We start from the raw sequence: 26,610 nt of genomic DNA, 5'->3' as shown, positions 1-26,610 counted from the left end.
GAGACAGCGTTCAGTTGATCAGCAGCCTAGCCAGGATCTCTAGCCAAGTTCTGGTCAGGATCTCCAGTGAAGTTCTGGTTAGGATCTCCAGCCAGGTTCTGTGTCCATGTTCTCTTGCTAGGTTCTCCAGCCAGGTTCTGTCCAGGTTCTCCAGCCAGGTTCAGTCACCAGGTTCTAGTCAGGTTCTCTTGCCATGTTCTATCCAGGTTCTGTAGCCAGGTTCTGTCTCTAGGTTCTTCAGCCAGGTTCTCTCGCTAGGTTCTGTCTCCAGGTTCTGTGGCCAGTTTCTGTCCAGGATCTTTTGCCATGTTCTCTCCAGCGAAGTTCTTCTGTCTGTGTAGGTTCTGTGTAGGTTCTGTGTCTAGGTTCTGTGTCTAGGTTTCTGAGTCTAGGTTCTGTGTGTCTAGGTTCTGTGTCCTGTTGTCTTGTTACATCTGTATTTATACCAGTTGATTCCAATCCTATCAATCTCTATTCCAAAGGTTAGGGCGTTTCTTATTTCCATTCCAGGGAGTAAAGATTATTTAGCTTAAGCATGATTGTTCGTAGTTAAAGTGATTAATTACCCGCCTGGCACTTAATAGTTAAGGGGTTTTATTCCCTCCCTAACTTCAGGGGAAAATCCCTACCTGGGGAAACAACCTTTCTCAGAGAGGTGACTTTGGTTAAAACACGTAGTGCCAAGAAGGTGAGCAAACATATTAAGAACAGTATGCCATATATGCCAGGTCCCTTGAAACAGCAAGGATAGACCGGCTCCCGGCAAGCACGCACCGCACAGCGCCCTCCACGCCCGACACCCTCTGCGGGTGCCGGGCCTGGCGCCAGCTCACGCATCCCCTCCGCGGGCGGGAGCAGGTTTGCCCGAGTCAGGTGGCTCAGCCTGTGGGGCCTACGAGGACCTGCGCCCTCTGCACGGACTTCCACGCCTTAGTCCTCCCGTCAGCGCCGAGGCTATAGCCGGCGGGCCGCACGGCCAGCGCAGGCCTGGGCTGCTCGCTGGGCGGGCAGCTGGACTGGCCTGGGTGGGCGTGCTGAGCAAAGGGCACAGGCAGGGGGACACCACGCAGGCCTCTTGCCCGAGACAGCAGCCTCCATGCCTGTTCCACAGCTCCCTGCCCCCACGCACGGCACCACCAGGACACACAAGGCCCTGGGTCCTGTCCTGGCAAAGACGGGGCCTGCCCTGCCTGTGTCTGTCTGTGACCACTTCCCGTCACAGAGACAGACACGTCTCCGTTCTCCCCACCGACCCGCCTCTCCCGGCAGCACTGCCTGCCGGGGCCGAGGGAACAGTACCGGCCCTGCCCCTCTCTCCCCTGTGGCAGTGCCAGGCCCTCAGCAGCGAGGCGTCTGCTGAATCGGGGAGGGATGAGTGGGGTGCTTGCCGACCCGCTGAAGGTCCTGGTTGTGTGTCTGCGTGGAGCTGAGTGCTCTTTCCTCTCCGCAGCTCTGTCCAAGAGCAGCAAGCCCGTCCACACCATCCTCCTGAACCCGCACGTGCACCTGCTGGGCGAGGACGCGGCCTGCATCGCCTACATCCGGCTCACCCAGTACACGGACGGCGGCGGGAGGCCCAGGACCATGCAGTCGGAGGAGACGCGCGTGTGGCACCGCCGGGACGGGAAGTGGCAGAACGTGCACTTCCATCGCTCGGGGTCCCCCACGGTGCCCACCAAGTAAGTGTCCCCAGTGGTGCCCACTCCCCCGCACTGTCCACTTCCCCACGGTGCCCACTGAGTAAGTGTCCCCCGCGGTGCCCACTCCCCCACGGTGCCCACCGAGTAAGTGTCCCCCACGGTGCCCACCGAGTGTCCCCCGCGGTGCCCACTCCCCCACGGTGCCCACCAAGTAAGTGTCCCCCGCACTGTCCGCTCCCCCACGGTGCCCACCGAGTAAGTGTCCCCCACGGTGCCCACTCCCCCACAGTGCCCACTCCCCCACGGTGCCCACCGAGTAAGTGTCCCCCGCGGTGCCCACTCCCCCGCGGTGCCCATCGAGTAAGTGTCCCCCACGGTGCCCACTCCCCCACAGTGCCCACTCCCCCACAGTGCCCACCGAGTAAGTGTCCCCCGCGGTGCCCACTCCCCCGCGGTGCCCATCGAGTAAGTGTCCCCCACGGTGCCCACTCCCCCACAGTGCCCACTCCCCCACAGTGCCCACCGAGTAAGTGTCCCCCGCGGTGCCCACTCCCCCACGGTGCCCACCAAGTAAGTGTCCTGGCCGCCAGGCGGTCACTCAGCCACTGCTCCTAGAGCGTGTCACACGTGGGAGTGGGCGTGTCCCGGGAGACAGTCACCATGCGTCCAGTGTGGGCTGACTGCTGCAGTGTCTCCCTGTAGGGCCAGGTGGGAACTAGGGCCCATCTCGGGCTGGGCTGTCAGCACCAATCAGGGTCCGTGTCTGACTTCGCTGTCACATGGGCAGTGGGAGGACCGAGGGGGGAGCATTGGGGGGTTTCCAAAGTGTTGGTGTGACCTCAAGAGCCTCAGCCCCCAGTCCACACACACCCCCCGCCCCGGCTGGTCACAGTCTTCAGGGACATTTATAAAACACAGCACCTCTTACTTTATTTTAATCTCTTTTATTTATTAAGTTGATTGGGGTGACATTCCACAAGAGCATACAGGTTTCAGGTGTGGGTTTCTATGTGACAAGATCGGTGCATTGCACCATGTGCCCACCACCCAAAGTCACACCTTTTCCTGTCACCTCATGTTAGGGCCCCTGCTCCCCAGCCTCTTCCCTCTGGCAGCCACCACACCGTACGTGCTGTTTATGTTCCTGAGTTTCAGTTTTATCACCCACGTATGAGTAAAGTTATATGGTTCTTAGCTTTTTCTGGCTGACTTATTTCACCTAGCATAATGTTCTCAAGGCCCATCCATGGCGTTATTTTGTCCTTTCTTATGGCTGAGTAGTGTTCCATTGTGTTAATTTGCATATCTCGCTGATTAGCCAATGGGAAGGGTAGCGAAGTTATGGTTAATTACCATGTTTCTCTATTATTAGATAGGACTAGAGGCCCGGTGCACAAAAATTTGTGCACTGGCGGGGGGGGGTGTCCCTCAGCCCCACTTGTGCCCTCTCGCAGTCTGGGACCCCTCGGGAGATAACGACCTGCTGGCTTAGGCCTGCTCCCGGGTGGCAGAGGGCAGGCCCAATCCCTAGGTACAGCCCCTGGTCGGGCTCAGAGCAGGGCTGATTGGGGAGTTGGGGCGCCGCCCCCTGTCATGCACAGAGCAGGGCGGATCGGGAGATTGCGATGCCACCCCCAGTCATGCTCAGGGTAGGGCCAATTAGGGGGTTGGGGCGCCGCCCCCTGTCACACACAGAGCAGGGCGGATCAGGGGGTTGGGGCACCGCCCCGTCACACACAGGGCAGGGCCGATGGGGAGGTTGTGGCTCCACCCCGTCAAACACAGAGCAGGGCCCATGGGGAGGTTGGGCTGCCGCACTGTCACACACGCAACAGGGCCGATCAGGGTGTTAGGGAGCTCCCCCCTTTCAGGCACAGAGCAGGGCCGATCAGGGGGTTGGGGCGCCTTCCCGTCACGAACAGAGCAGGGCAGATAGGGAGGTTGTGGCCCCACCCCCTGTCACAGAGCTGCAGGGCGATCAGGGGGTTTGGGCGCTGCCCCCTGTAACACTGCTCCAGGGGCCAGGAGGCCTCACGGCTCCGCTGATCCCAGTGCTGGGAGGCCTCGCGGCTCTGCTGATCCCTGGTTCAGGAGGCCTCGCGGCTCTGCTGATCCCGGTGCTGGGAGGCATATTACCCTTTTACTATATAGGATAGAGGCCTGGTGCACAGGTGGAGGCCGGCTGGTTTGCCCTGAAAGGTGTCCTGGATCAGGGTGGGGGTCCCGCTTGGGTGCCTGGCCAGCCTGGATGAGGGGATGATGGCTGTTTGCAGCTGGTCACACCCCCTTCAGGGTGGGGGTCCCCACTGGGATGCCTGGCCAGCCTGGATGAGGGGGTGATGGCTGTTTGCAGCTGGTCACACCCCCTTCAGGGTGGGGGACCCCACTGGGTTGCCTGGCAAGTCTGGGTGAGGGGCTGAGGGCCGTTTTCAGGCTGGCGAGCGACTGAAGCTCTCAACCTCTCCTTTTTTTCTTTATTTTTTTTATTCTGGGATTTATTTACCTTCTATGGCTGTCACTGGAACTGAGAGCCATCTTTATCTCTGAGGCTCGGCTCCAGCTCTGAGACCTTGGCTGTTGAAAGCAGGTATCTGGTTTGTTTGGCTTCTATAATTGAAACACTGTTGCAACTCCAGCTCGGGCCGGCTGGCTGAAAGCATGGGGTTTGTTTAGCTTCTATAATTGCAACATTGTTTCTTAGAGTGCAGCTCAGAGGCCGGCAGCAGCAGGCGGGGAACCTTGGCTTCCTCCATCACTGGAGCAAGCAAGCCTCCTGTTTGCTTCAGCTGCCTGGCTGCCAGCCGCCATCTTGGTTGGCAGTTAATTTGCATATCGTCCTGATTAGCCAATGGGAAGCGTGTCGGAGGTACGGTTAAATACCATGTTTGTCTATTATTAGATAGGATTGGCTGTTTGTATGTCTTCTTGGGAGAGGTGTATTTTCAGGTCCTCTGCCCACTTTTTGTTTGGGTAATTTGGTGTTGAGTTTTATGAGTTATCCATATATTTTGGAAATTAAACCTTTGTGGGAGCCACTGTTTGTAAATATCACCTCCCATCTGATTGGCTGCCTCTTTGTTTTGCCATCAGTTTCTTCTGTGCAGAAGCTTTTTAGTTTTAGTTCCATTCATTTATTTTTGCCTTTACTTCCCTCACCTTTGGGTTCAAGTTCATAAAATGTTCTCTACAATCAAGGTCCATACATTTGGTGCCTATATTTTCTTTTATGTAATTTATTGTTTCGGGTTTTATATTTAGGTCTTTGATCCATTTTGAGTTGATTTTTTAATGTTTTTACTTATTTCAGAGAGAAGAGGGGGAGAGAAAGAGAAACCTCAATGATGAGAGAATCACTGATCGGCTGCCTCACACTCCCCCTGCCCCCCAGGAATGAGCCTGCAGCTCTGGCATGTGCCCTGACTGGGAGTCAAACCAGGCATGACCTCCTGGTTCATGGATCACCCTGAGCCAGACCAGCCAGCTTGAGTTCATGTTTGTACCTGGGGATGAACTAGTCCAGCTTCACTCATTTGCCTGTGGTTTTCCACGTCCCCAGCACCACTGATTGAAGAGACTGTCTCTACTCCATTGTTTCTGGCTGCTTTGTTGAAAATTACCTGCCCAGATACCTATCTATGATTTTATGTCTGGGCTGGCTGTTCTGGTCCATTGGTCTGTGTGTCTGTTTCTCTGCCAATGCCTTGCTGTTTTGATGATCGTAGCTCTGAAGTGTAATTTGAATTCATGCAGCGTGATACCTCCCACTCCTTTCTTTTCTCTCAGGATGGCTTTGGCTGTTCCGGGTCTTTTGTGGTTCCATACAATCTAATGGTTTCTCGTTCTAGCTCTTTAAAAGATGACATGGGCACTCTGATGGGAAATGCATTAGGTCTGTAGGTTGCTGTGGATGATGTGGCCATTTAACTGGCTGATTCTTGCAACCCGTGAACACGGAGTATTTTCCATGGTGTTGTGTCTTTTTCAATCTCTTAGTAATGCTTTGTCATTTCCGGTACATAAGCCTTTCACGTTCTTTATTAAGTTTATTCCTAGGTATTCTTTTGGCTGCAAGTGCAAAAGGAATTGGCGTTTTGTTTGTTTTTTCATTTCTTTTTCTGAGGTTTTGTTGTTAGTGTACAGGAAGGCAGTGGGTTTTGCACATTGATTTTGTATCCTGCAGCCTGACTGTGTTTATTGTTTGTAGTTTTGTGTGGAGTCTTTAGGGTTTTCTCTGTGCAGCATCATGTTGTCCGCAAAAAGGCGGTGGGCGGAGCTCGGGGACACGGGAGGAGGCCTGGCGATGCCTGGACACTCGAGGTGGTGGAGGAGTGCGGCTCCCCTGCCATGGGGGGACTGGGGGGCACGGCTGATGAGAAGCGATAGGGCGTGTCTCCGTGCAGGCGTGGCCCCTCCTGACCTCAGCCGGTTCTCTCGCCAGGCTCACCCCTTCATGTCAGGGGGGTGGGGGGGAGGGGGTGTGAAGGTCACACAGCGGACTTTCCGCTCACCCAGAGACTCGCCAGCAGCTCATGGCTCAGAGCCACAGGTGGCCAGGCCCCGTCTAGACCTCCCCAGGTACCCGGGGCTGGGGCTGGGCTTGTCAAAAGCGCATCCCGGGAGATATAAGGGGTGGGCGTTCAGTCTGCAGACCATGCTGTGCGAGAGGAATGTAACAATGACGAAAAACCCATTTTGGGTGGTTTTTACCCCAAAGAGGGACAGGACAGATGGCCCGTCCACGTGCAGGGGGCAGCGTCCCGCAGGCCAAGGCTCCCAGTCCCAGGGAGCCGCGGCGCTGGCGGCCAGGAGGCCAAGCGCGGCTTCTCTCACCAGGCACTCCTGTCCCCAGGAAGCGCCTCCCTGTGGCCAACCATCTCAGGCCCGACCCTCCCCCGGGTCCTGTACGCAGCACCTGCCTGGCCGGACCAGGGCGCCCGGAGCTGCGGGGCTGCTCCCCGAGGCTTCCCCACGATCGCGCAGTGGGAAGCGAGCAGGCCTTGGGCATCGGTAGCAGCACAGCCTCCTGCAGGCCTGGCTGCCTGGGCTTCCGGCCCCAGGAGCCTGGGACAGGAGGCACTCGGTGGTGCAGGCAGGCCCCCGGCCGCTCTGGGCCTTCGTGCCCCCCTGGCTCTGAGAGGCTGAGCTCGCTCCGCACATGCCCGGCCGGGGCTGGCGCGCCTCCGCCCCCCGAGCTGGAGAGCCCGGCCGCCCCTCAATCCGAGCCGCGCCTGCTGCTGCTGATCCTTCTCTTACCCCGACGGGAAGGGCTCAGGTGCAGCTCCGCTGTGAGCCCTCGAGCCTGGGGAGTGGCCGGCTGCTGGCGTCCACAGCAACCCGCCCTCCAGCAGTCAGCGTGGCCCCAGGGTGAGAGGCGACAGGAGCCGAGGGTGGGCTTGCTCCTTGACTCGCTTGCTGGGACGTGATGCTGCCCGTGTGTGTCGACTAAAACGTGTGTGAAGCCTGGCCCGTCACTCACACTCGACACCGTGTGGACACGCGGACGGATGACTGACTCCCGTGGGTGTGGTCTCTGAGCACGGGCTGATCTCGCGATGGCCGGCTGCCCGCTAGCCAGCACCTCAGCCGTGCTCAGCTCACGGAGCCCGGCTCACCGCACGGCCGTTGGCGGCTGCCGTCTAACGTCTCCCCTTCCTCCTGGCAGCTGAGCGCCCGTGCCACGTCGGCCTCGTGTCTCAGGCACCGGACGGGACCTGGCCCGGGTGTCTGCGTGAGGCGTGAAGGCGGCCTGTGCCTGCGCCGCGTCTCGTCACCGCCCCCTGCTGTCCATGTGCACCCTGCGGACAGCTGCACACGGAGGCCGCCGTCCAGTCCCCGAGGACCGCCTGCTCCTCGTGTCTGTTCCTGCCAAGACCAGCGCCCCGCTGTCCCGGACGGCGTGCACGCGACATGTACATTTTTAACTGCTGTTCTCTGCCTGGGCTTGTTCAACAGAAAGGGCGAGAACCACGTGTTTCCTGGGGTGAAGTGGTGGCGGCCCGAGGGCGCCGCGCTCCCCTCCTGCGGGTCAGACGTCACGGAAAGGCCGCGTGGATCGCGCAGGCGGCGGGCGCTGCCGGGACCGCTGGCTGCCCTTTTTGTTCCTCAGATCTGCTGTTTTCTCATTTTCCCGTTTCTAACTTTCCCACCTCCTCTTCGCTTCTGTCTGGTGTGTGAGACGTGGGGTGTGCGTAAACACAGTGAGATCCCGCCCCGGCTGGAGGCCCCGCCGGCCGCTTCAGCACCTTCCGGGCCCACAGGGTGTGGTCGGGGGCTCAGGGTTGTGATTGGCGTGGAGTGGGGACCGGGAGGCGGCCAGGCCAGGTCCGCGCGGAAGCCCCAGGCAGGGCCGCCCGGCCACGTCCGACGTTGGAGGCCCAGAGCGGTTCTGTCCTCACAGCGCTTTGAACTTGGGGGTGTGACCGCACTTCCCGGGGTCGCAGCCACCCTCCTGCGAGGAGGAGGCCTCCCTCGGAGTGAGGGCCGGGTGGGTGGGCCCCGCCCCGCTGTCCCCGTGTCTGTGCCGCCCGTGTGCATGCCCCCGCGTGGCTCCCCGCACCGCCCGCCCCGCTCCCAGCGGGAGCAGAACCAGCAGCCGCCCCCCGCCGCCCGCCCTGCCGTGTCCTGGGTGCGGGAGGCGCCCCGGCCCTGCACACGCCTGCACCGTGTACATATTCCGAGTGAGCGCATCGCGTCTGTGAAGTGGCAGCTCCTCCGTGGGTCCCTCCCTCCTGTGACGCGGCTGCACATGGACACGCGTGTCACACTCCGCGCGTGGCGCTCCGTGCCGCCATCCGGAGGCACCGCAGCTGCCACGGCCCGCACATGACTCGCCAGGACGGTGAGGACGGCTGATATTTAAGTTAATAAACCTGTGATTTCTGCTGGCGGCGTGTCCGACCCCCTTCTTAGGAACGGGCTGTGCGCGCGGCCGCCTCCTAATGGCCACGCTGGGAGCCGGGCGGGCGGAGGGCGCGAATTCCTGAGAACGAGGTGCTGGCAGCGGAGGGTTCGCCCCACCCGCCCCGCTCGGAGCCGCGGCTCCCTTTTAACCAGGTCTGACCCTGACGCTTGGTGCTGCCGGTCACTGAGGGCCACACCTGGGTATTCCAGAACATTCTCCCCTTCGGCCCAGGGCTCTCCACCCCGTGAGCTCACAGTTCTTGTGGGTCTCCGTCTCCCTCCACCAGCCGCCTCAGTGTCCCTCCCGGGGATCAGGATCGCCGGTGTCAGGGCTGGAGCTGCCTGTTGGCCGGGGGAGGGGAAGGGCAGCTGGGGGAGGAGGGAGCGCAGTGGAGAGGGGCAGGGGTGGAGAGCGGCCGAGGGGGAGGGGAGGGCGGCCCTACCCTCTTGGACCCCGGGGGCTGGGGGGCTGCAGCTGCAGGAGGCCAGGCCGCCCAGCGCTGACCTGAGCAGCACCTGCTCTGAGCGGACGGGGCGCGGGTCCGGGTGCTCTGGGAGGAGCTGTTGAAGGGGCGCCGTGACCGCCCCGCGCTGAGACCAGGGCAGACCGTCCGTCAGCAGTGGGACCCAGGAGGTCTTCCCACAGACGGACCCTGAGAGAAACCAGAGTCGAGGGAAGGTCGCGGGGCCCCAAGGGCTGAGGCCTGCGGCCTGGAAGGCCCCGGGGACCTGGGCGCACAGCCCACGTCTCCCGCAGCCTCCGCCCCTGCAGGCCCAGCGGGCGGGCCGGGCCGTGATGTGCCGGGCGGCGTCCGAGGGCAGAGGCCCGCTCAGCCGAAAGCCACAGAAATGCGCGCCAAGCGCAACCGGTTGTCAGGGTCCGTGGGGCTGTTGAGGGCGGCTCAGGCGTGTCCACCTCGCGGGACTTCTCCCCAGTCTGAGTCCTGGTGGCCGAGACCCTGCAGAGCTGTTACTGGTCTCCATGGCGACGCAGCCGCCTGCACTGCTCCCGGCTGCTCCACCTGCACAGGTGTCGCCCCCACAGGGGTCGCGGCCGGCCTGCAGGGGACTCACCGGCTCCACGGGGCGCCGACCGCCTCCCCCTCCCCTCCCCCCGGCCAGCCCGGGGCTCCACCACCATCGCTGCTTCCCGCCGGCTTCTCTCCCACCACCGGGCAGCCTTCCCCTCTGCACCCCACGCCCCGCCCCCCTCCTCACCTCGCAGGCCCCACTTTCCCGCAGACCAGGCGCCCAGGGTGGGGGACCTGCCCGCAGCCGGTGGTCGCGCTCTTTCCGTAAAGAATTCAGAACCTACAGTGTCTGTGGAGTCACAGCCGATGCTCATCGCCCGGATGCCTGCGCTTCGCTGTGGCCAGAAGAGCTGGGAGCCCCCCCCCCCCCCCAGGGCCCGTGTGCTGGTCCCCACGCCCCCAGGCTGGTGGGGCCGGGACAGCTCAGTCACATCACCCCATCACCCCGTCCCCACGAGGGTCCATGAAACCAGAACTGGTCCTGCCCTCCAGGTGCCTCTGCCCAGCGTGGAACCCGGGGTTCTGTTTGGGGTTCGTCTCATCTTTGTGCTCCCCGCCCCCCGCCCACCGCCCCCCACCCAGCACAGAAGAGCTGTCCCACTCAGAGGGCGTCGGGCTCCTCGCTGCCGCGGCCCCAGCTCACTAGGACCCCGGGGGCTAGCACCAGCGGGTGGATGTGGGGACACTGCACCCTCCTCACCTGCAGGAGGAGAGGGGCGCCCGTCCCCGACCTCACGCGCCCTGAACAGGAGGCCTGACCTCCCTCCTCTTCCACCACCTGCCTCCCGCTCATCAGCACAAAATAGGTTTCATTTCACAAACGAGCTCCTCTCACGTCGCTCTGGGAGGCCTGGGTCTCACCTCTCACCTGTGACCGAGGCCCGTGCCATGGACAAGGGCCACACGACCGGCCGACGAGGGTTTGGTGGCCTCCGTCCCCACCCGGGAGGGCGGGCACCACGGGGGGAGGTGGGGCAGCCGGGACCTGGTGCTGTGACTGCAGCTCTGAGAGCCGTCGCGGTCACACTGCTCCAGAGTCCACACTGAGGCCCGTGGGGTCGGGGCCCGCTCCCCTCCGTACTGCCTTCCTCACTGGCCCCCTCGCCCGGGCGCCGCCTGGGCTGCTCTTGACCCCACGGCCAAGCCAACCGCCTGGGTGGGCTCGGCCAGATCGACCTGTGGGGCCTGCCGAGCGGCTGACTCAGGACCCAGGACGCAGGACCCAGGACGCAGGACCCAGGACGCAGGACCCAGGACCCAGGACCCAGGACGCAGGACCCAGGACCCAGGACGCAGGACGCAGGACCCAGGACCCAGGACGCAGGACCCAGGACCCAGGACGCAGGACGCAGGACCCAGGACCCAGGACCCAGGACGCAGGACCCAGGACCCAGGACGCAGGACGCAGGACCCAGGACCCAGGACGCAGGACCCAGGACCCAGGACGCAGGACCCAGGACCCAGGACCCAGGACGCAGGACGCAGGACGCTTCCCACCGGCTGCGCTCGCCAGGGTTTCTGGAGACACCGGCCGCTGGGTCCGCGCACAGAGGCTCCGACGAAGGTTTAACTTGGTTTGTGGAGGCCGAGCTGTCCCCAGACCTGCAGTTGGCCGAGCGGAGCCCCCGAGAGCTGGTGTCGGTTCAGGGCGGCAGGCCGGGGAGGCCACGGAGCCCTCCTCTTGCCGGGGGCGGCTTCGTGTTCTGGTCACTCGACGGATTGGATGAGGCCCACTCCTCCGCGCTCCCCGACCTGAGCCCTCTGTGTCCATGGAAGCGCCGTCCCCCCAACCCCAGGTCCCCCCACTCGTGGGCGAAGGTCCCGCAGACGCAGGACCAGGTCCCGGACCCCACCACGTGTGTGAGGACAGACGGCGAGCATCCGAGCGGCCACGTGCCTGGTTCTCAGACCGACGAGACCGGCCGTTTCTACAGACGTGGGCGCCCCCGCCCCCACCCCCCTATATGCTTGCCTCCCACCAGTGGTCGCAAACCGCGGCTCGCGAGCCACATGCGGCTCTTTGGCCCCTTGAGTGTGGCTCTTGCACAAAATACCAGGTGCGGGCACGCACGTACAGTGCGATTGAATCTTCGTGGCCCATGCGCAGAAGCCAGTATTTTGTGGAAGAGCCGCACTCAAGGGGCCAAAGAGCCGCATGTGGCTCTCGAGCCGCAGTTTGCGACCACTGCCTAGCTGTTCACCTGTGGGTTTGGGCCCATCGCTGCACCTTCTGTCTGGGAGGAGTGCACCCCAAATCCTGCCCGGAGGAGGTGACCAAAAAAGGGGGTCCCATGGGGAGGCGCCCCCCAGAAAAGGGTCCTGAGGAAGCGCCACTTGCAAACAAGTGCCCACAGGCCTCCAGCTGGCTGCCCCGCCCCCTGCCCCAGGCACCCCCATCCCCAAGCACCCCTCCCCCAGGCACCCCCATCCTCAAGCACTCCTCCCCCAGGCACCCCATCCTCAAGCTCCCCTCCCCCAGGCACCCCCATCCCCAAGCACCCCTCCCCCAGGCACCCCCATCCCCAAGCACCCCTCCCCCAGGCACCCCCATCCTCAAGCACCCCTCCCCCAGGCACCCCCATCCCCAAGCCCCCCTCCCCCAGGCACCCCCATCCCCAAGCACCCCTCCCCCAGGCACCCCATCCTCAAGCCCCCCTCCCCCAGGCACCCCCATCCCCAAGCACCCCTCCCCCAGGCACCCCATCCTCAAGCACCCCTCCCCCAGACACCCCCACATCTCACACGCTGCCTGGACAGGATGGAGACATGGCACTGGTCCCTCCTCCCCTTCACCTCAGGACACCAGCCAGCGGTCGGCAAACTCATTAGTCAACAGAGCCAACTATCAACAGGACGATTGAAATTTCTTTGGAGAGCCACATTTTTTAAACTTAAACTATATAGGCAGGTACAGTGTTACTAACTTAATTAGGGTCCTCCTAAGGCTTAGGAAGAGCCACACTCAAGGGGCCAAAGAGCCGCATGTGGCTCGCGAGCCGCAGTTTGCCGACCACGGCCCATCGCACGTGGTGGAGCCGGGAGGAAAATATTGGCTCCAAGTCTCGCCACACCTGTCCCCCCCCGCGCCAGCGGCCGGTGAGGGCCTGGGCTGCAGTAGGAAGCACAGCCTCTCGCCCTCGGAGCCCCGGCCCCTTTCCCCGCGTCCTCCCCGCGCGTCCGGCTCCGGCCGATGGACAGCTCAGCTCGGTCTGGCTGCTGTCGCCCCGCAAGCGCACAGGCGACTGGAGCCGGACGCAGAGTCCTGCTCACCGTCTTTCCTGGCCCGTTACCCCACCAGCCCCTCGAAGGCACGTGGAGACGGGGTAACTCGACCAGGCCTCCCCACACCCCACCCCACCCCACCTCCCTGCCTCTCACCCGGCCTGAGGCTGGGAGGGAGACTTGCCCTCCCTCTCTCCTCGCCCCTCAGCAAACACGCAGGATGGGAACGCTGCCCAGGGCTCCTGTTCACCCCCCCCCCCTCGCACACACACACCCCTCTTCTCCTCAGGAGCCGGTTGGAGCCGCACAGAAAACGCCCTCCGCCCTCCCCGTCCCTGACCCCCCGGCTCCCCGTGCCGCGCGGAGCGATGACAAGCGTGTGGGTCCCAAGGAAAAAGAGACCTGCTGTGGGCCTCCTGGGGGACCCTTGGCTCAGATTTGTAACGCGGGGCCTCCTGTTCCCTTCTCACCGGCAACCGCCAGCGTCCCTGCAAACCCGTGAGAAGCAGAAGGCACGAGAGGAGACAACGCAGCGGGGAGCAGGGAGCAGGACGCCCGGTGTGCGAGCTGGTGCCCCTGGTGCAGCCTGTGCTCACCCCGCACCTTCTCAGCGAAAGGCCTGCAGCTCATGACCCTCCGCCCCCCTCACCCTGCAGGGTGCAGGCCTGACCCCGGTCGGGCGCATGGAGACAGACAGCTGGTGCTTCCCACCGAGGCTTCGGCCTCTCTCTCTCTCTCTTTCTCTCTCTCTCTCTCTCTCTCTCTCTCTCTCTCTCTCTCTCTCTCTCTTCTCTCTCTCTCTCTCTCAAATCGAGGGGTGGGGTGCGCTCGAGGGGGTCAAAGGGGGAAAGGGACACAGGCAACACTCTCAACGATAAGGAATGACACGCGTCTGTCCAGCCGGCCACAGAGGACCCAGAGCAGGGGCTCCGCCCGCGCCCGCGGGAGCGGTCTGTGCTCCAGCTGGAACGCTGAGCCCAGGAGCCGCTCGCCTGGGAGCCTGCCTGTGTAACAGCCTCGGCATCTTCAAGCCGGAGGGTTAATATTCCACATCTCAGGCTGCGGATGCAGTGAACCTCCAGGTTGCGCAACGCTGCTCCCCAGCAAGACTGCCCGTTTGCGCCTCAGCGACAGGGCCTTCGCCGTGGCTCCCGGACCCCCCACGCCTCGCACGTGGGTTTCTGCTCGGCTGGGCCTGGGGTTAAACGTGTAACCAGTGAAAAGGCCGCACCGCAGACAACAGGCCCCGGGAAGGCCTAAGCGAGGGCGCTGGCCCTGCAGGATGCGAGTCGCGGTCCCACCCACAGACGGACGCCCAAACGGGCAGCGAGACAGCCATGTTCTTGGAGAAAAACAGTGACGTTGCTTTGCCAACGTTGTCCGGCAACGTAGAATCATCCAGACCCGCGGTTCTCAACCTGTGGGTCGCGACCCCTTTGGGGGTCGAACAACCCTTTCACAGGGGTCACCTAAGCCCATCAGAAAACACATATATAATTACATATTGGTTTTGTGATTAGTCACGATGCTTTAATTATGTTCAATTTGTCACAATGAAAATACATCCTGCATAGCAGATATTTACATGACGATTCATCACAGTAGCAACAAGACAGTTATGAAGTCGCCACGAAAATAATGTTATGGTTGGGGGTCCCCACAACATGAGGAACTGTATTGAAGGGTCGCGGCATCAGGAAGGTTGAGACCCGCTGGTCTAGATCATCACAGACCAGTAGGTCCGCAGGAAGGGCAAACTGCAGGTGGGACCTGAGACCTTTCTGCTCCCACCGGCTGCTCCCACCCCCACCTCCCGCCCCGCCCACTGCGCACCTGCTGAGCGCCAGGCCCGCCTCACCCCTGGCCTCACCCCTGGCGGCCAGCCACACCTCAGCTCTCCCCCAGCACTGCTCCCCGCCTCACAGGCCCTGAGTGGCACCTCTGCCTCCCCGCCCCCCCCCCCCGCCCCCCCAGCTCAGGTCTCAGGCTCCCAGGTCACCTACAGCCCCGCCCACCTTTTGCCTGGTCCCGCCTCTCCCCTCCAGCCTCAGGACACCCGCCTCTTCTATTCCTTTAGGTTTCAGTGGGTCATTTACATAAACACAGTCAGGAACCGGTGTACTGGTGGACATACATTTTATTTTATATTTTTTAAATATTTCTATTGATTTCAGAGAGGAAGGGGGGACGGAGAGAGAGAGAGAAACATCAATGATGAGAAAGAATCATGGATCAGTTGCCTCCTGCACACACCTCCTGCCCCCACTGGGAGATCAAGCCCACAACCCTGGCAGGCGGCTTGACCAGGAATTGAACCCCAACCTCCTGGTTCATAGATCAACGCTCAACCACTGAGCCACGCTGGCTGGGCTGGCTCAAATAAACTCACAGAAACTCTTCACGGGTTTTAATTTTTCTTACAGTGACAATACCGGGCTCACCCAGGACCACCCCGTGGTCCCAGGCCCAGTGCTAGGATCCAGCAAGGGGCCCGCTGAGCCCGCCGGTTCCCAGCCCATTGGGTGAACTTGGGTGGGTTGTCTCTTGACTTTATCTGAGCTGTATCTTTACTTTTTAAATGTATTTTTATTGATTTCAGAGAAGGGAGAGGGGGGAGAGAGAATCATCCATTGACTGCCTCCTGCACGCCCCCCACTGGGGATAGAGCCCGCACCTCCTCACTCCCCTACCCCTCTTCACACCCCTACCCCCCCACCCCATCCCCCCACCATGTGCCCTGACAGGGAATCGAACCCGTGACCTGGGGCTCCTGGGGAGATGCCGAACTGCTGAGCCACGCCCAGCACAGCTCTGAGCTGTGTCTTTAAACCCTGCGGGTGGCGCTAAAGCCCAGGCGGTGAACGGGGGCTGGTTTTGATTTCGGCTTTTCCATTGGAATTGCTTCCTGAGCCTGAGTAAGAGCAGTCCTTGTGTAAATGAGCCTTGAACGTGTTCAGCTCCGAGCTCAAAGGGCACCTCGTCCCTCCAGCCGGGATCGCGGGAACCTCGGGTGTTTTTAGGGGACGAAGGACTTTGTGGGTGTCAGAGGTCATTCCTCACGGACGCAGGAGCCCCACAGGGAAGTTCCAACTCAACTGGAATTAAACTAACAGGTTTGGGGGGGGCGGGGGGCGCCCTGAGCCCTGAGCCCTGAGCCCTGGACAGCAGGGGAGAAACCAAGGCACGCGAGAGGGTTGATGGGACTCGAGGGGTGAGAGCCTCGAGGAGCTCCACCCTAAGCAGCACCCCTTGACCCCCCCACAGCCTCCTAGAGAATTGGCTCCGACTGCGATTTCCAAAGAAAGACTAAAATTGAAAGCGGGAAGTTGGTCCTCCAAGGCCGATAAACCCGGGAAGCCCAGCCCCCCGTTAACACCCCCACAGGGAACACGGGCAATTCGCATGGAACTTCAACGTGCAAATATCTACAGAAAAGGGACCGTTTAACCAAAAGCGCCATCAGCTTGAAATGGCCAAAGTGGGGAGCGCTTGACACCTCCAAGTTGATTTGTCCGCGCTCCGCTAGAAAAAGCCGGCTCTGGAATTAAACGAATGGATGGGCAGCTTACCTTTGTTGTTGTTGTTAATCCTCACTCGAAGATATTTTTTCATTTTTTGTTTGTTTGTTTGTTTGTTTTTCGAGAGAGAGAGGAAGGGGAGGGGAGAGCTAGAGAGAAACATCGATGTGGGAGAGACACATCAGTTCTTGCCTTCCGCACGCTCCCGACCAGGGCCTGGGGCCAAGCCCTGACCAGAATCGAACCTGGGATCCTTCCGTCCCCAAAGTGACACTACCCACTGAGCCAACCGGCTAGAGTGGGACACCTGTCTTGATGGAAAATTAGAAGCTTCTGGATAAAATACCTCCGTACAGGAAGTTTAGAGAGAGGCTGCCTCTGAACTGCAGGAGCCTCTGAAGCCAGCAGGTCCCAGGACCCGACTCGTGCCCGTCTACTCTCCTCCTGTGCCCTCCGCCTCTGTCGTCCTGCTCCCGTAGCCCCTCCACTGCCATTCCTGCCGGCCTGGGGGAATGAGAATACAAACCCAGAGAAAGGGAATTCGGGAATTCTAGCAGCTCCTTTCCGGGAAAAGCCGTCTCAGGTAGAGGGATCCAGCAATTGCATGTGCTCCTGGGACCGGACCGAATTAAAAACCCAACTAAAGATTTCCCCGGCCCTCTCTGGACCCCGGTGGGTTTGCAAAGGAATCTGACTAAACTGTTAGAACACGGGATGCGAAGCCACGCCCGCGTAGACTCGGGTTCAAAGACTTGGAGAAAAGGCTGAAGCGCAAATCTGTACACGAGGCGAGAAATAGAAATTTGGAAATTATGGGGGAGCCAGCTGTGAGCTTGGCACAAGGGACCAAGTTCCACGGAGCCTCCGTTCCCATCTGCTTTTATTTACTAGAAGACACAATTGCCTGCTGGGAATGCAAACAGACACATCAAAGGCGATGTTTAGTAAACAGCCAGATTACCAGGTTGGGGGAGTTTGCTTTAGGCCATTGAGTCAGCAGATATTTGGCCCTGCCAATACCCAAGAGCCCCATTCGGCCTTCTGACCGGACTTCTCGCATTTATATTAATTACGGTTGATCTTGGTTTCCCAGCAATGTGATCCTGGCTATGCTGACCTGTCCAGTGAACACACCGCTGGTCTCTGAGAGCGAGGCCACCGAATGGCTGAGCACGGTCCCGGGCATGCTCCTGTAGAGGATTTTTTAAAACACAGAGAGAGACAGCCGGGCCAGCACGGCTTAGTGGTTGTGTCAACCTATGAACCAGGAGATCACAGTTCGATTCCCGGTCAGGGCACATGCCCCAGGCACATGCGGGCTCGGTCCTCAGTGTGGGGTGTGTAGGAGGCAGCTGATCCATGAATCTCTCTCATCCTTGATGTTTCTATCTCTCTCTCCCTCTCCATTCCTCTCTATGAAATCAATAAAAAACATATCTTTAAAAAATAAAGCCAAAGAAGAGAGACAGAAAGGGGGAAATGCAGGGAACTAGCCCACCAGCTTTATCAAGTTATACCAGAGGTTTTCCTCGGAAAACGGACTGGACCAAGACCCAGCAACGTCAAAGGAAGCCCGACGAAGCCGGGCTTGATTCCTTTGAACGTTTTGAAAAACTTTCAAACAGGGCTCAGGCCTGTCTCCCGACAGTTTCAAGGCTCACCAACAGGATCCCTTACTAAATCTGGCATTTTTAAAAATATATATTTTATTGATTTTTTACAGAGAGGAAGGGAGAGGGATAGAGAGTTAGAAACATCGATGAGAGAGAAACATTGATCAGCTGCCTCCTGCACACTCCCTACTGGGGATGTGCCCACAACCCAGGTACATGCCCTTGACCGGAATCGAACCCGGGACTCCTGAGTCCGCAGGCCGATGCTCTATCCGCTGAGCCACACCGGTCAGGGCTAAATCTGGCATTTTTGGAAGGGTTAGAGGGAGAGCTTGCCACTTTGTTCAAACAGCAGAAATTAAACTGTCAGACTAGCCTGCTGATGAACTGGGCATTCTGGCTGCTCAACTATCTAAAACCACCCAACAGCGGGGGAAAGACAGAGCTGCCCAAAGGGTGAACTTACAGCTCCAACACTTAAGCTACCAAGTCAATTCTACTCAGGAATCTCTTGGAAAAGGAGAGAAAAGGGTCTGTTTTCACTATAAAAAGCCAGGTCACCCTTAGAAAGAGCGTAATGGGATTTACAAAGAGAAGACAGACAGAAGCGAGAGAGGGCTGCTCTGAGGACGGTGAGAGGGTGTGTCCCCTTCTCCTCACTCACACCGCTTTCCGGGAAGTGGGGATGATCCTAGGAGGTGAAGGCACTGTCGCTCTCGGAGAGACCGGCCGACCGGGACTGCTCTGCCCGTGCTTAACCCTCCCTCCCCCGGGAGTCAAGCTTGTGTGCCGACAGCGGTAGGTAGGGGGACCCCACCCACCCACCGGCCAACGGCTGTTTTAAAGTCAGAACCTGTCCCCTTTTAATGAGGGCACTGGACAGGGGCAACCTATACTTTACTGGTCAAACCGGCCCCACTTCACCTGATAGGTTTTCTCGAAACCGGTGGTGCCCACCTATCCGTTTCCTGGAGGGTGACATGTACTTGGAACTAAATGAATCAGACACTGAGCCAACTGGGGAAATAATGATTTTAAAGGAACTTCCACCAAAGGAACATAATCGCGAAACTGAATGTTTGTTGTAGGACGTTCCCATGCAACTTGGGGCCCTTTCCAGTACAGACACTGGCAAGGTCGAGCCAGCCACTGCTATTTCAATAACTATTGGCAATACTTTGCCTCTACCTAATATTCACCAATATTCTCTAAGACCTGACGCACTAGCTGGAATTAAGCCCATTATATGACTAGAGGCCTGGCGCGTGGATTCGTGCACCAGGCCTCTAGTATGCATATCAGATCTTTGGTTAATCTCGTCCTGCCCTTCCTCTTCCTACCTCCCCCCTCCCCACTTCCCTCTGAGATTCATCAGTCTGTTCCATGTTTCCATGCCTGTGGTTCTGCTCCTGCGCTGAGTGTCTGCCCCCTGGTGGTCAGTGCACGTCGTAGCTACCAGACACTTGGCCAGTCGCTTAGGCTTTTATATATATAGACTAGAGGCCCAGCGCACGAAGGCCTGGCCTTCCTTCCCCTGGCTGCCGGTTTCTTTGTTCCATGCTGCCCCCTGGTGGTCAGCGCATGTCATAGTGAGCAAACTCCCAATTGGTTGAACTCCTGTGGGACAATTTGCATATTAGCCTTTTATTATATAGGACTAGTGGCCCGGTGCATGAAATTTGTGCATGGGGGCAGGGTGTCCCTTAGCCCGGCCTGCACCCTCTCCAATCTGGGACCCCTGGAAGGATGTCCCACTGCCGGTTTACAGGGATCGGGCCTAAACTGTCAGTTGGACATCCCTCTCGCAATCTGGAACTGCTGGCTCCTAACCACTCACCTGCCTGCCTGCCTGATTGCCCCTAACCACTCTGCCTGCTGGCCTGCTCACCCCCAACTGCCCCCTCTTCTGGCCTGCTTGCCCCAACTGGCACCCCCGGCCTGCTCACCCCCACCTTCCCTCTCCACTGGCCTGCTTGCCCCCAACTGCCCCCCTGCTGGCCTGCTCACTCCAAACTGCCCCACCACAGTCCTGCTCACCCCCAACTGACCCCCACTGATGGCCTGCTCACCCCCAACTGGCCCCCCTGCTGGTCTGCTCACCCCCAATGGACCCCCTGCTGGTCTGCTCACCCCCAACGGCCCCCCCCACCAGCCTGATCACCACAACTGCCCTCCCCTCTTGGCCTCTAATCGCCTCTACCTCAGCCCCACCACCATGGCTTTGTCCAGAAGAACATCCGGAAGGTCTCCTGGAAGGTCTCCCAGTCCAATTAGCATATTACCCTTTTATTAGTATAGATAGAGGCCTGGTGCATGGGTGGGGGCTGGCTGGTTTGCTCTGAAGGGTGTCCCAGATCAGGGTGGGGGTTCCCTTGGGGCCTGTGGTGGTTTGCAGTCCGGCCGCGCCCCCATGGGGTGAGGGTCCCTGCTGGGGGGAATGGCCAGCCTGGGTGAGGGGCTGAGGGCTGTTTTCAAGCTGGCCATGCCCCTCAGAGACCCAGGCCCTCCCACCCCTCCTTGAGCGGAGGCCAGGGCTGGCTGGAAGCCTGGGTCACCCCTGCTGGCCTGATCTCACCCCCAACTTCCCTCCCCTGCCGGCCTGATCTTACCCCCAATGGCCCTCCCCTGCAGGCCTGATCTCACCCTCAACTGCTCTCCTCTGCTGGCCAATTTGGTTCTGATTGGTAGGTTTCTATGCCAGTCAGCATCAAAAGCCCTGCCTCCTAGGCAGCCATTGGCTCCTCACAGCACCCAGATTTGGTTCTGATTGGTTGGTTCCTATGCCAATCAATGTCAAGAGCTCTGCCCCCTAGGCAGCCATTTGCTCCTCATAGCACCCAGATTTGTTTCTGATTGGTCAGTTTCTATGTCAGTCACCGTCTCTGAGCCTATCAACGGGGCCTGATCCAAAAGGCGGGGCTGATCAGCAGCCCGGGTGGAGGCCTGGAGAGAAATGGAGGCATGGCTGCTGGCCAGATTGGGAGAGAAAGAGAGAGGCAAGTGCTGATCAAAAGCTGCCACACAGGCAATGGATCAGTCCCTGCTTCTCTATTCAGGCCTCTCTCTGGCCCTGATTTGAAGCCGCCTCAGCAGTCAGTGCTGGGGCACCTCGCCTGCAGCGGAAGCAGTCAGTGCTGGGTTGCCAGCTTCAAATCAGCCACAGCAACCCAGCACTGACTGCAGGACTGACTTCCGGTTGGTCGAGCCTCGGTTGTGACCTGTCGTTCTGACCCAGGGTTTTTATATATTAGGATTATCCTCCTTATGGTTTCCTAGTGGAAACAATATCTGCCTCCCTTAGACCCTTTCCTTATTAGATATGAAAGACTTAACTTGGGTACCTGCTAATCTTTCCCACCTACTATGATGTTCTGATTATCAGCTATGATAATGACGTCGATGCTTTGTTGGCCACACACTGGTCTTCTCCTACTATCAACATAAGCTGTGGCACATTTTTTTCTGGCTGTATCTACTATAAAGGACTCGCCTTAGGCAAATACCTCCTGCAAACACCTCCCTATAGTTCCCCTGGTAGGACTGTATGTGGATCTAATCTGGATGAATATTGTATCACTATAGAGACAGATGATGAAAAGCTAATAAAAACACCTGGATATAATGGCCAAAGGCTTGCAGCAGCCTGTCCTGTCATACTGTATCTTGTCCTCGGACTCCCCAGCCATGCTCTTGTGGCCTGGATGTCCGTGAAACAAGAAAGAAATCAAAGGTCCCCATTTCAGAAATTATTGGGATCACTCGGTGGGTGGTTATGTCTGTAACTACCACCATCCTTGCATCCTGATGCTTGTGGGAAGCCCTATGGACTACCCAAACTCTAGCTCATTTGGGGGTCACCTCCACCCATTTACCTATGGCATGGGAAACATTTTTGGGTCCACTCAGTATATCCTAGCTGCTCCCAAGCCATAGCTACCCAATGGCAACAACATTCCTGGTGGATCCAGCAACACTGGCCCCTACGAGAAGCAAAAGGGAAATACTTGGAGGAGTAGGGGCTGGCCTTGCGATCCTGGGACAAGCTGAACTTGCAGCTAATGAAGAACATCATTCATTAGAAAAAGGTTTTTAATCTCAAATAGGTCATATAGAGGAATGCTGGTTCAGGACGAAGGAAAAGGGTGGGAAGCAGCAGGGAAAGACAAGAAAGCCTTAGCTCCACGGATAGAACGGACTCGATAGACTGCGAAAACTCATGCGGAAACCCAACAACGGGCACGTGCCTGCACCTTAACTCAGCAGGGCCTGTTGCCTGCGCCGGTGCAAATGGAATCGGAAGTGGCTGTGAGCCAAGGCCAGCTCCACTGGGTGCAGCAGCCCAGGCCGGGCACTTATGGGACGCAGCCGGCTCCCCTGGAACTTGGGACATTTTGGATGGGCAATGTGAGCTACGGCGTTGTGCATTCAAAGCCCAGGTGCCTCGGTAGATCCTAAGCTTAAAATCCCCGTAGTTCAACTGGCCGGCCTGGGACCATCCTCAGACACCAGAATACTTCTTGTTGGGAAGGGTTAGAAAATTCTTACACTGAGCGATTTTTACTGTGAAAACACCAAGTTTACATGGAATACGACTGGAACACGGTGCAATACTGAAATTATAGGCAGAATAACTTTCCCTGAGGTTCATCAGACCTATGATAACACTAACACTGAAAATGCAATGTATTGGGAAATTGAACGTAATCCCCCCAAGAAGTCATTTCTGGAAACGAACGGGCTTCTAGATCAGGAAGTGGTAGAGTCTCCCTTCATCTGGCCAAACTTCAAAGGCACCAGTGACAGCGGACGAGGGAGGGAAACAGAATTCTCCAAATAAACATGACGACGACGCCTGCAGGGGTTGCTGGGCTGTGTGTTCCCCTCGGACCCGTCCTTGTCACGTATTAGCCTCTTTCTGCTCCTAATCAGTGTTACTGGGTTAATAGTGTTGCTTTTGTACAGTCTCCAATTTTCAGGTACAATAACTGGAAGTACATAAATATTTCGCTGATTTTATTACATAAATTGGTAAGGATCCTGCAAGGGCAAGAACAAACTACAAGCTTTCACATAGAAATGAGCCTGACGGGTCATCAGACAGAGAGGAAAATCCTTTCCCTGAGGAGTTTCACTCATCGGAATAGATGCTACGTAAGGTTATTTTGCTTACAGTTCCTTTTATTGTGCAATACTTACTATTTTGTTACTTATAAAAGTTGTATGTTCTCAAGGCAGAAATTTTGGAGAGCACAGGGCAGCACAAAGGAAAAGATTAGGAGCGAATTCTCCTACTCGAAGATGACTTGTCTCTCAGCCCTTCCTCTGTGTGCACACGTGCGAACGTGTGTGTATGAGTGTGTGTGTCCCTGTGTGTACATGAAAGCCTGTGTGTGTCTGTGTGTGTGAAAGTGTGTGTGTGTCTCATATGCTAAACGGTACTTTCCCTGCTGACTCAGAGCCCGAGACACTTGCAAAGGTCGGGAATTGCCTGGGCTAGGCCCCCCCATCTCTCTCTCTCTCTCTCTCTCTCTCTCTCTCTCACACACACACACACACACACACACAGTCACACACACAGTCACACACACTCACCCACACAGTCACACACACATTCACACACACACACAGTCACACACACACAGTCACTCACACACACAGTAACACAGTCACACACAGTCACACAGAGTCATACACACAGTCACACACACACTCACACCGAGTCACACACACACACACACACACACACACACACACACACACTGAGGCCGGCGGAGCCTGTGGAGCAGGTTGGTGGCCTGCACTCACCCCTCACTGTGCAAGGATCTAAGGCAGATGGGGGGCAGGCCCAGTGCCGCTGGCAGAGACCGGTGATGCCCTGCCTGCCCTGTGCCCGCCCGCCGCCCCCAGCAGGCGCGGCTTCAGGGAGGCCCCCTGCAAGGGCCCAGGTGACGCTGGGAGACGGGAGCCTGCAGTGGCCTGACTCCGGCTCGAGGAGGCCACAGGGTCTGTGGGGCCAGACCAGCAGCAGGTGAGCTTGGGCGGGCCCGACGTCAGAAACAGGGCAGGAGGCGCAGGAGCCGACGGACAAGCAGGCGCTGCCCCGAGGTGGGCAGGGCAGGACTCGTGGAGGCAGAGGAGGGCCTCACAGGCTCTCGGGGGCGGGGCGTGGGGCGTGGGGGGCGGGGGGGGGGCCAGCAGCCGGGTGATGGGTCGAGCGATGGTGAGATGAAGCCCTGGCCAAGCCACACACACTCACATGCACTCACAGACACAGCGGTGCATGCACACACACTCACAGCCAGACACACACGCATGCACATACAAATACACAAACTTACAAATACACACACGCACACCTGCACACACATATGCTTGTTTGTGCACACCACCCACAGTCACGCACACACACACACCTGCACACACACACACAAACATGCATACACATGTGGGCACATGCTTATGCGTGCACACACACTTTTGTGCACACACAGTCACACAACACACACATGGCCACGCTCACTCGTGCACGTGCACACTCCTGTCTCCATTTCCCTCTCCGTGTCTGGGAGCATCAGTCACACACGCGTGTTTGCACATGAGCTGCTCCTTTACTACATGACAGCTGCGCCGTGACGCGGGCCGAACCGGGACGCGGGCTAAAGTCACCAAGTGCAGGCGAGTCAACTTGAGGCCTGAGTTGGCTTTAGCCGAGGCCTCCCGGTCGGGCGCCCCCGCCCGCGGACAGAGGGTGGAAGGGGGCTCCACAGGCGGGGGCGGGCGGGGGTCGGGAGGAAGGAGGGGCCTGGCCCGCACCCCTCTCCGGGCCGGGCGGAGGGGAGGCGGCCTCCACAGGCACCGCCGGCTGACAGGTTCCAGCGGGACCGGACGGACAGCGCCCCGTGGTGCTGGGCTGCGGCCGGCAGCGACCCCGGTGACGCCCCCAGTGGTGCCGTTGTGTGTTCCCGACTCATCCCCATCCAGCTGCACAAACCCCGCCTGTCGGCGCCTCCCGGCAGCCACAGAGGGTCCAGGGCGCCCCCTAAACCACCTTCTCCCCAGACCGACCGCCAGGGCCCCCACCCGGCGCTGCTGCTCCGCGTCTGCGCCTCATCCCAGACCACGGGCAGCTGCGGCCTCCGCCCCGCCCGGGGCCCCCGTCCGCCCCCAGCCCTTCCGTCGGGTCCGCGGGTCCTGCCCGCCCCCCCCCGCCCGCCCCGCACCGCACAGCCCGCACCAGGCCCTCCCGGACTCACCTTAGAGCAGCGTCCCAGGCCGACCTCCTCCATCGGGGACACTGGTCCAGTCGTACCCCACGCCTGGCCACTCCCCTCCCCACGTCCACCCGACCGCCCTCCCCACCCCCGCCCTCCCCACGCCGCCCTCCCCCTCCGCCTTTGCAGGGCGGGGCTGGACTCGGTCCGGGAGGACGGAGGCGGAGTGGACGCAGGCTGTAGCGACGCGGGTCCCCATGGGGCTGGGAGCCTCCAGCATCTCGCAGTCGGGGCGCCTCTCAGAGCTCGAGGACGCGAGCGAGGAGACAGGAGGGCGCCCTGAGCAGGGTCCTCCCGCAGGCCCCCCAGAAGGCTGTGGCGGTTCGAGGACTCTGAGGACACGGGTTCCAGGCACTTTTATAAACCAAAGGGCCTCCCGGCTGGGGAGCGGGGAGCGTGGGGCAGCGCCCAGAGCCGGCGGTCTGGCCTGGGGTGCAGGTCCTGGCTGCTTCAGGTGCAAAGCCCAGGCCGGCGCAGTGGCGGGCCTTGTCCCGCACCAGGTGCTGCGGGTTCGATTCCCCGTGTGTGTGTGTGTGTGGGGGGGGGGGGGGGCAGCTGGTCGTGTTCGCATCCCTTCCGCTGTCTTTAAAAATCAGTAAAAATCTATGAAACGTGGCCGACCCCACTGCTGCTCTGTGGCCTCCGTCTCACTCGTCATTTTGAGTATTTTGGGTGCATGTTGTCCAGTGTCGCTTCCTGAAGAAACACGGGGACCATGTCTGTGCCCCTGGGCCCGGGCCGCCCGCGCGTTGGGATTCCCGCTTATTGAAGCGTCGTGGCACCTGGGGGTGAGTCGGGGTGAGGCCCGTCCCCCAGTCCCCGCTGTCGCCCTCAGTGCCGCCCGGGAGAACGCCGGCAGGTGGGGCAGGTTCGAGGGAGGGAGGGGTTCCCGTGAGGGCCTTTTAGCGACAGGACAGGCGGTTGTAGGGAATCGGGGGGTCCACGGGAGGGGATGCACATGTGAAGGCAGAACCGCTCCAAGCGGCCAGAATGCCTCTCACGCTCTCCCAGAGGATGGGGGAGGGGAGGGGGGGGACATGCTCTCCCAGAGGATGGGGGAGGGGAGGGGGGGGACATGCTCTCCCAGAGGGTGGGGGGAGGAGTGGGGGGGACATGCTCTCCCAGAGGGTGGGGGGAGGGTGGGGGGAGGACATGCTCTCCCAGAGGGTGGGGGGAGGGGTGGGGGGGGACATGCTCTCCCAGAGGGTGGGGGGAGGGGTGGGGGGGACATGCTCTCCCAGAGGGTGGGGGGGACATGCTCTCCCAGAGGGTGGGGGAGGGGTGGGGGGGGGACATGCTCTCCCAGAGGGTGGGGGGAGGGGTGGGGGGAGGACATGCGCTCCCAGAGGGTGGGGTGAGGGGTGGGGGGGGACATGCTCTCCCAGAGGGTGGGGGGAGGGGTGGGGGGGACATGC

The 26,610-nt window shown here is 59.8% G+C and overlaps 1 protein-coding gene across 10 annotated transcripts in view; it reads left to right on the top strand.

Annotated features, from left to right (window-relative positions):
* CAMK2D (calcium/calmodulin dependent protein kinase II delta) overlaps nt 1-8,524 on the top strand; it is a 147,836-nt gene extending 139,312 nt beyond the window's left edge. For all 10 annotated transcript variants that reach the window (XM_059695557.1, XM_059695552.1, XM_059695556.1 and 7 more), the window contains 2 exons: nt 1,451-1,679; nt 7,303-8,524. In XM_059695557.1, coding sequence (XP_059551540.1) covers nt 1,451-1,679; nt 7,303-7,306 — 233 coding nt within the window. In that variant the 3' untranslated portion in view covers nt 7,307-8,524. The remainder of the gene's footprint in view (nt 1-1,450; nt 1,680-7,302) is intronic.
* The last annotated feature ends 18,086 nt before the right edge of the window (nt 8,525-26,610 follow it).

The sequence above is a fragment of the Myotis daubentonii genome, chromosome 5, assembly GCF_963259705.1.
Source record: "Myotis daubentonii chromosome 5, mMyoDau2.1, whole genome shotgun sequence".
Classification (NCBI taxonomy): domain Eukaryota; kingdom Metazoa; phylum Chordata; class Mammalia; order Chiroptera; family Vespertilionidae; genus Myotis; species Myotis daubentonii.
Note: the sequence above shows the minus strand (reverse complement) of the source record. Positions and strands in the feature narration are given on the sequence as shown.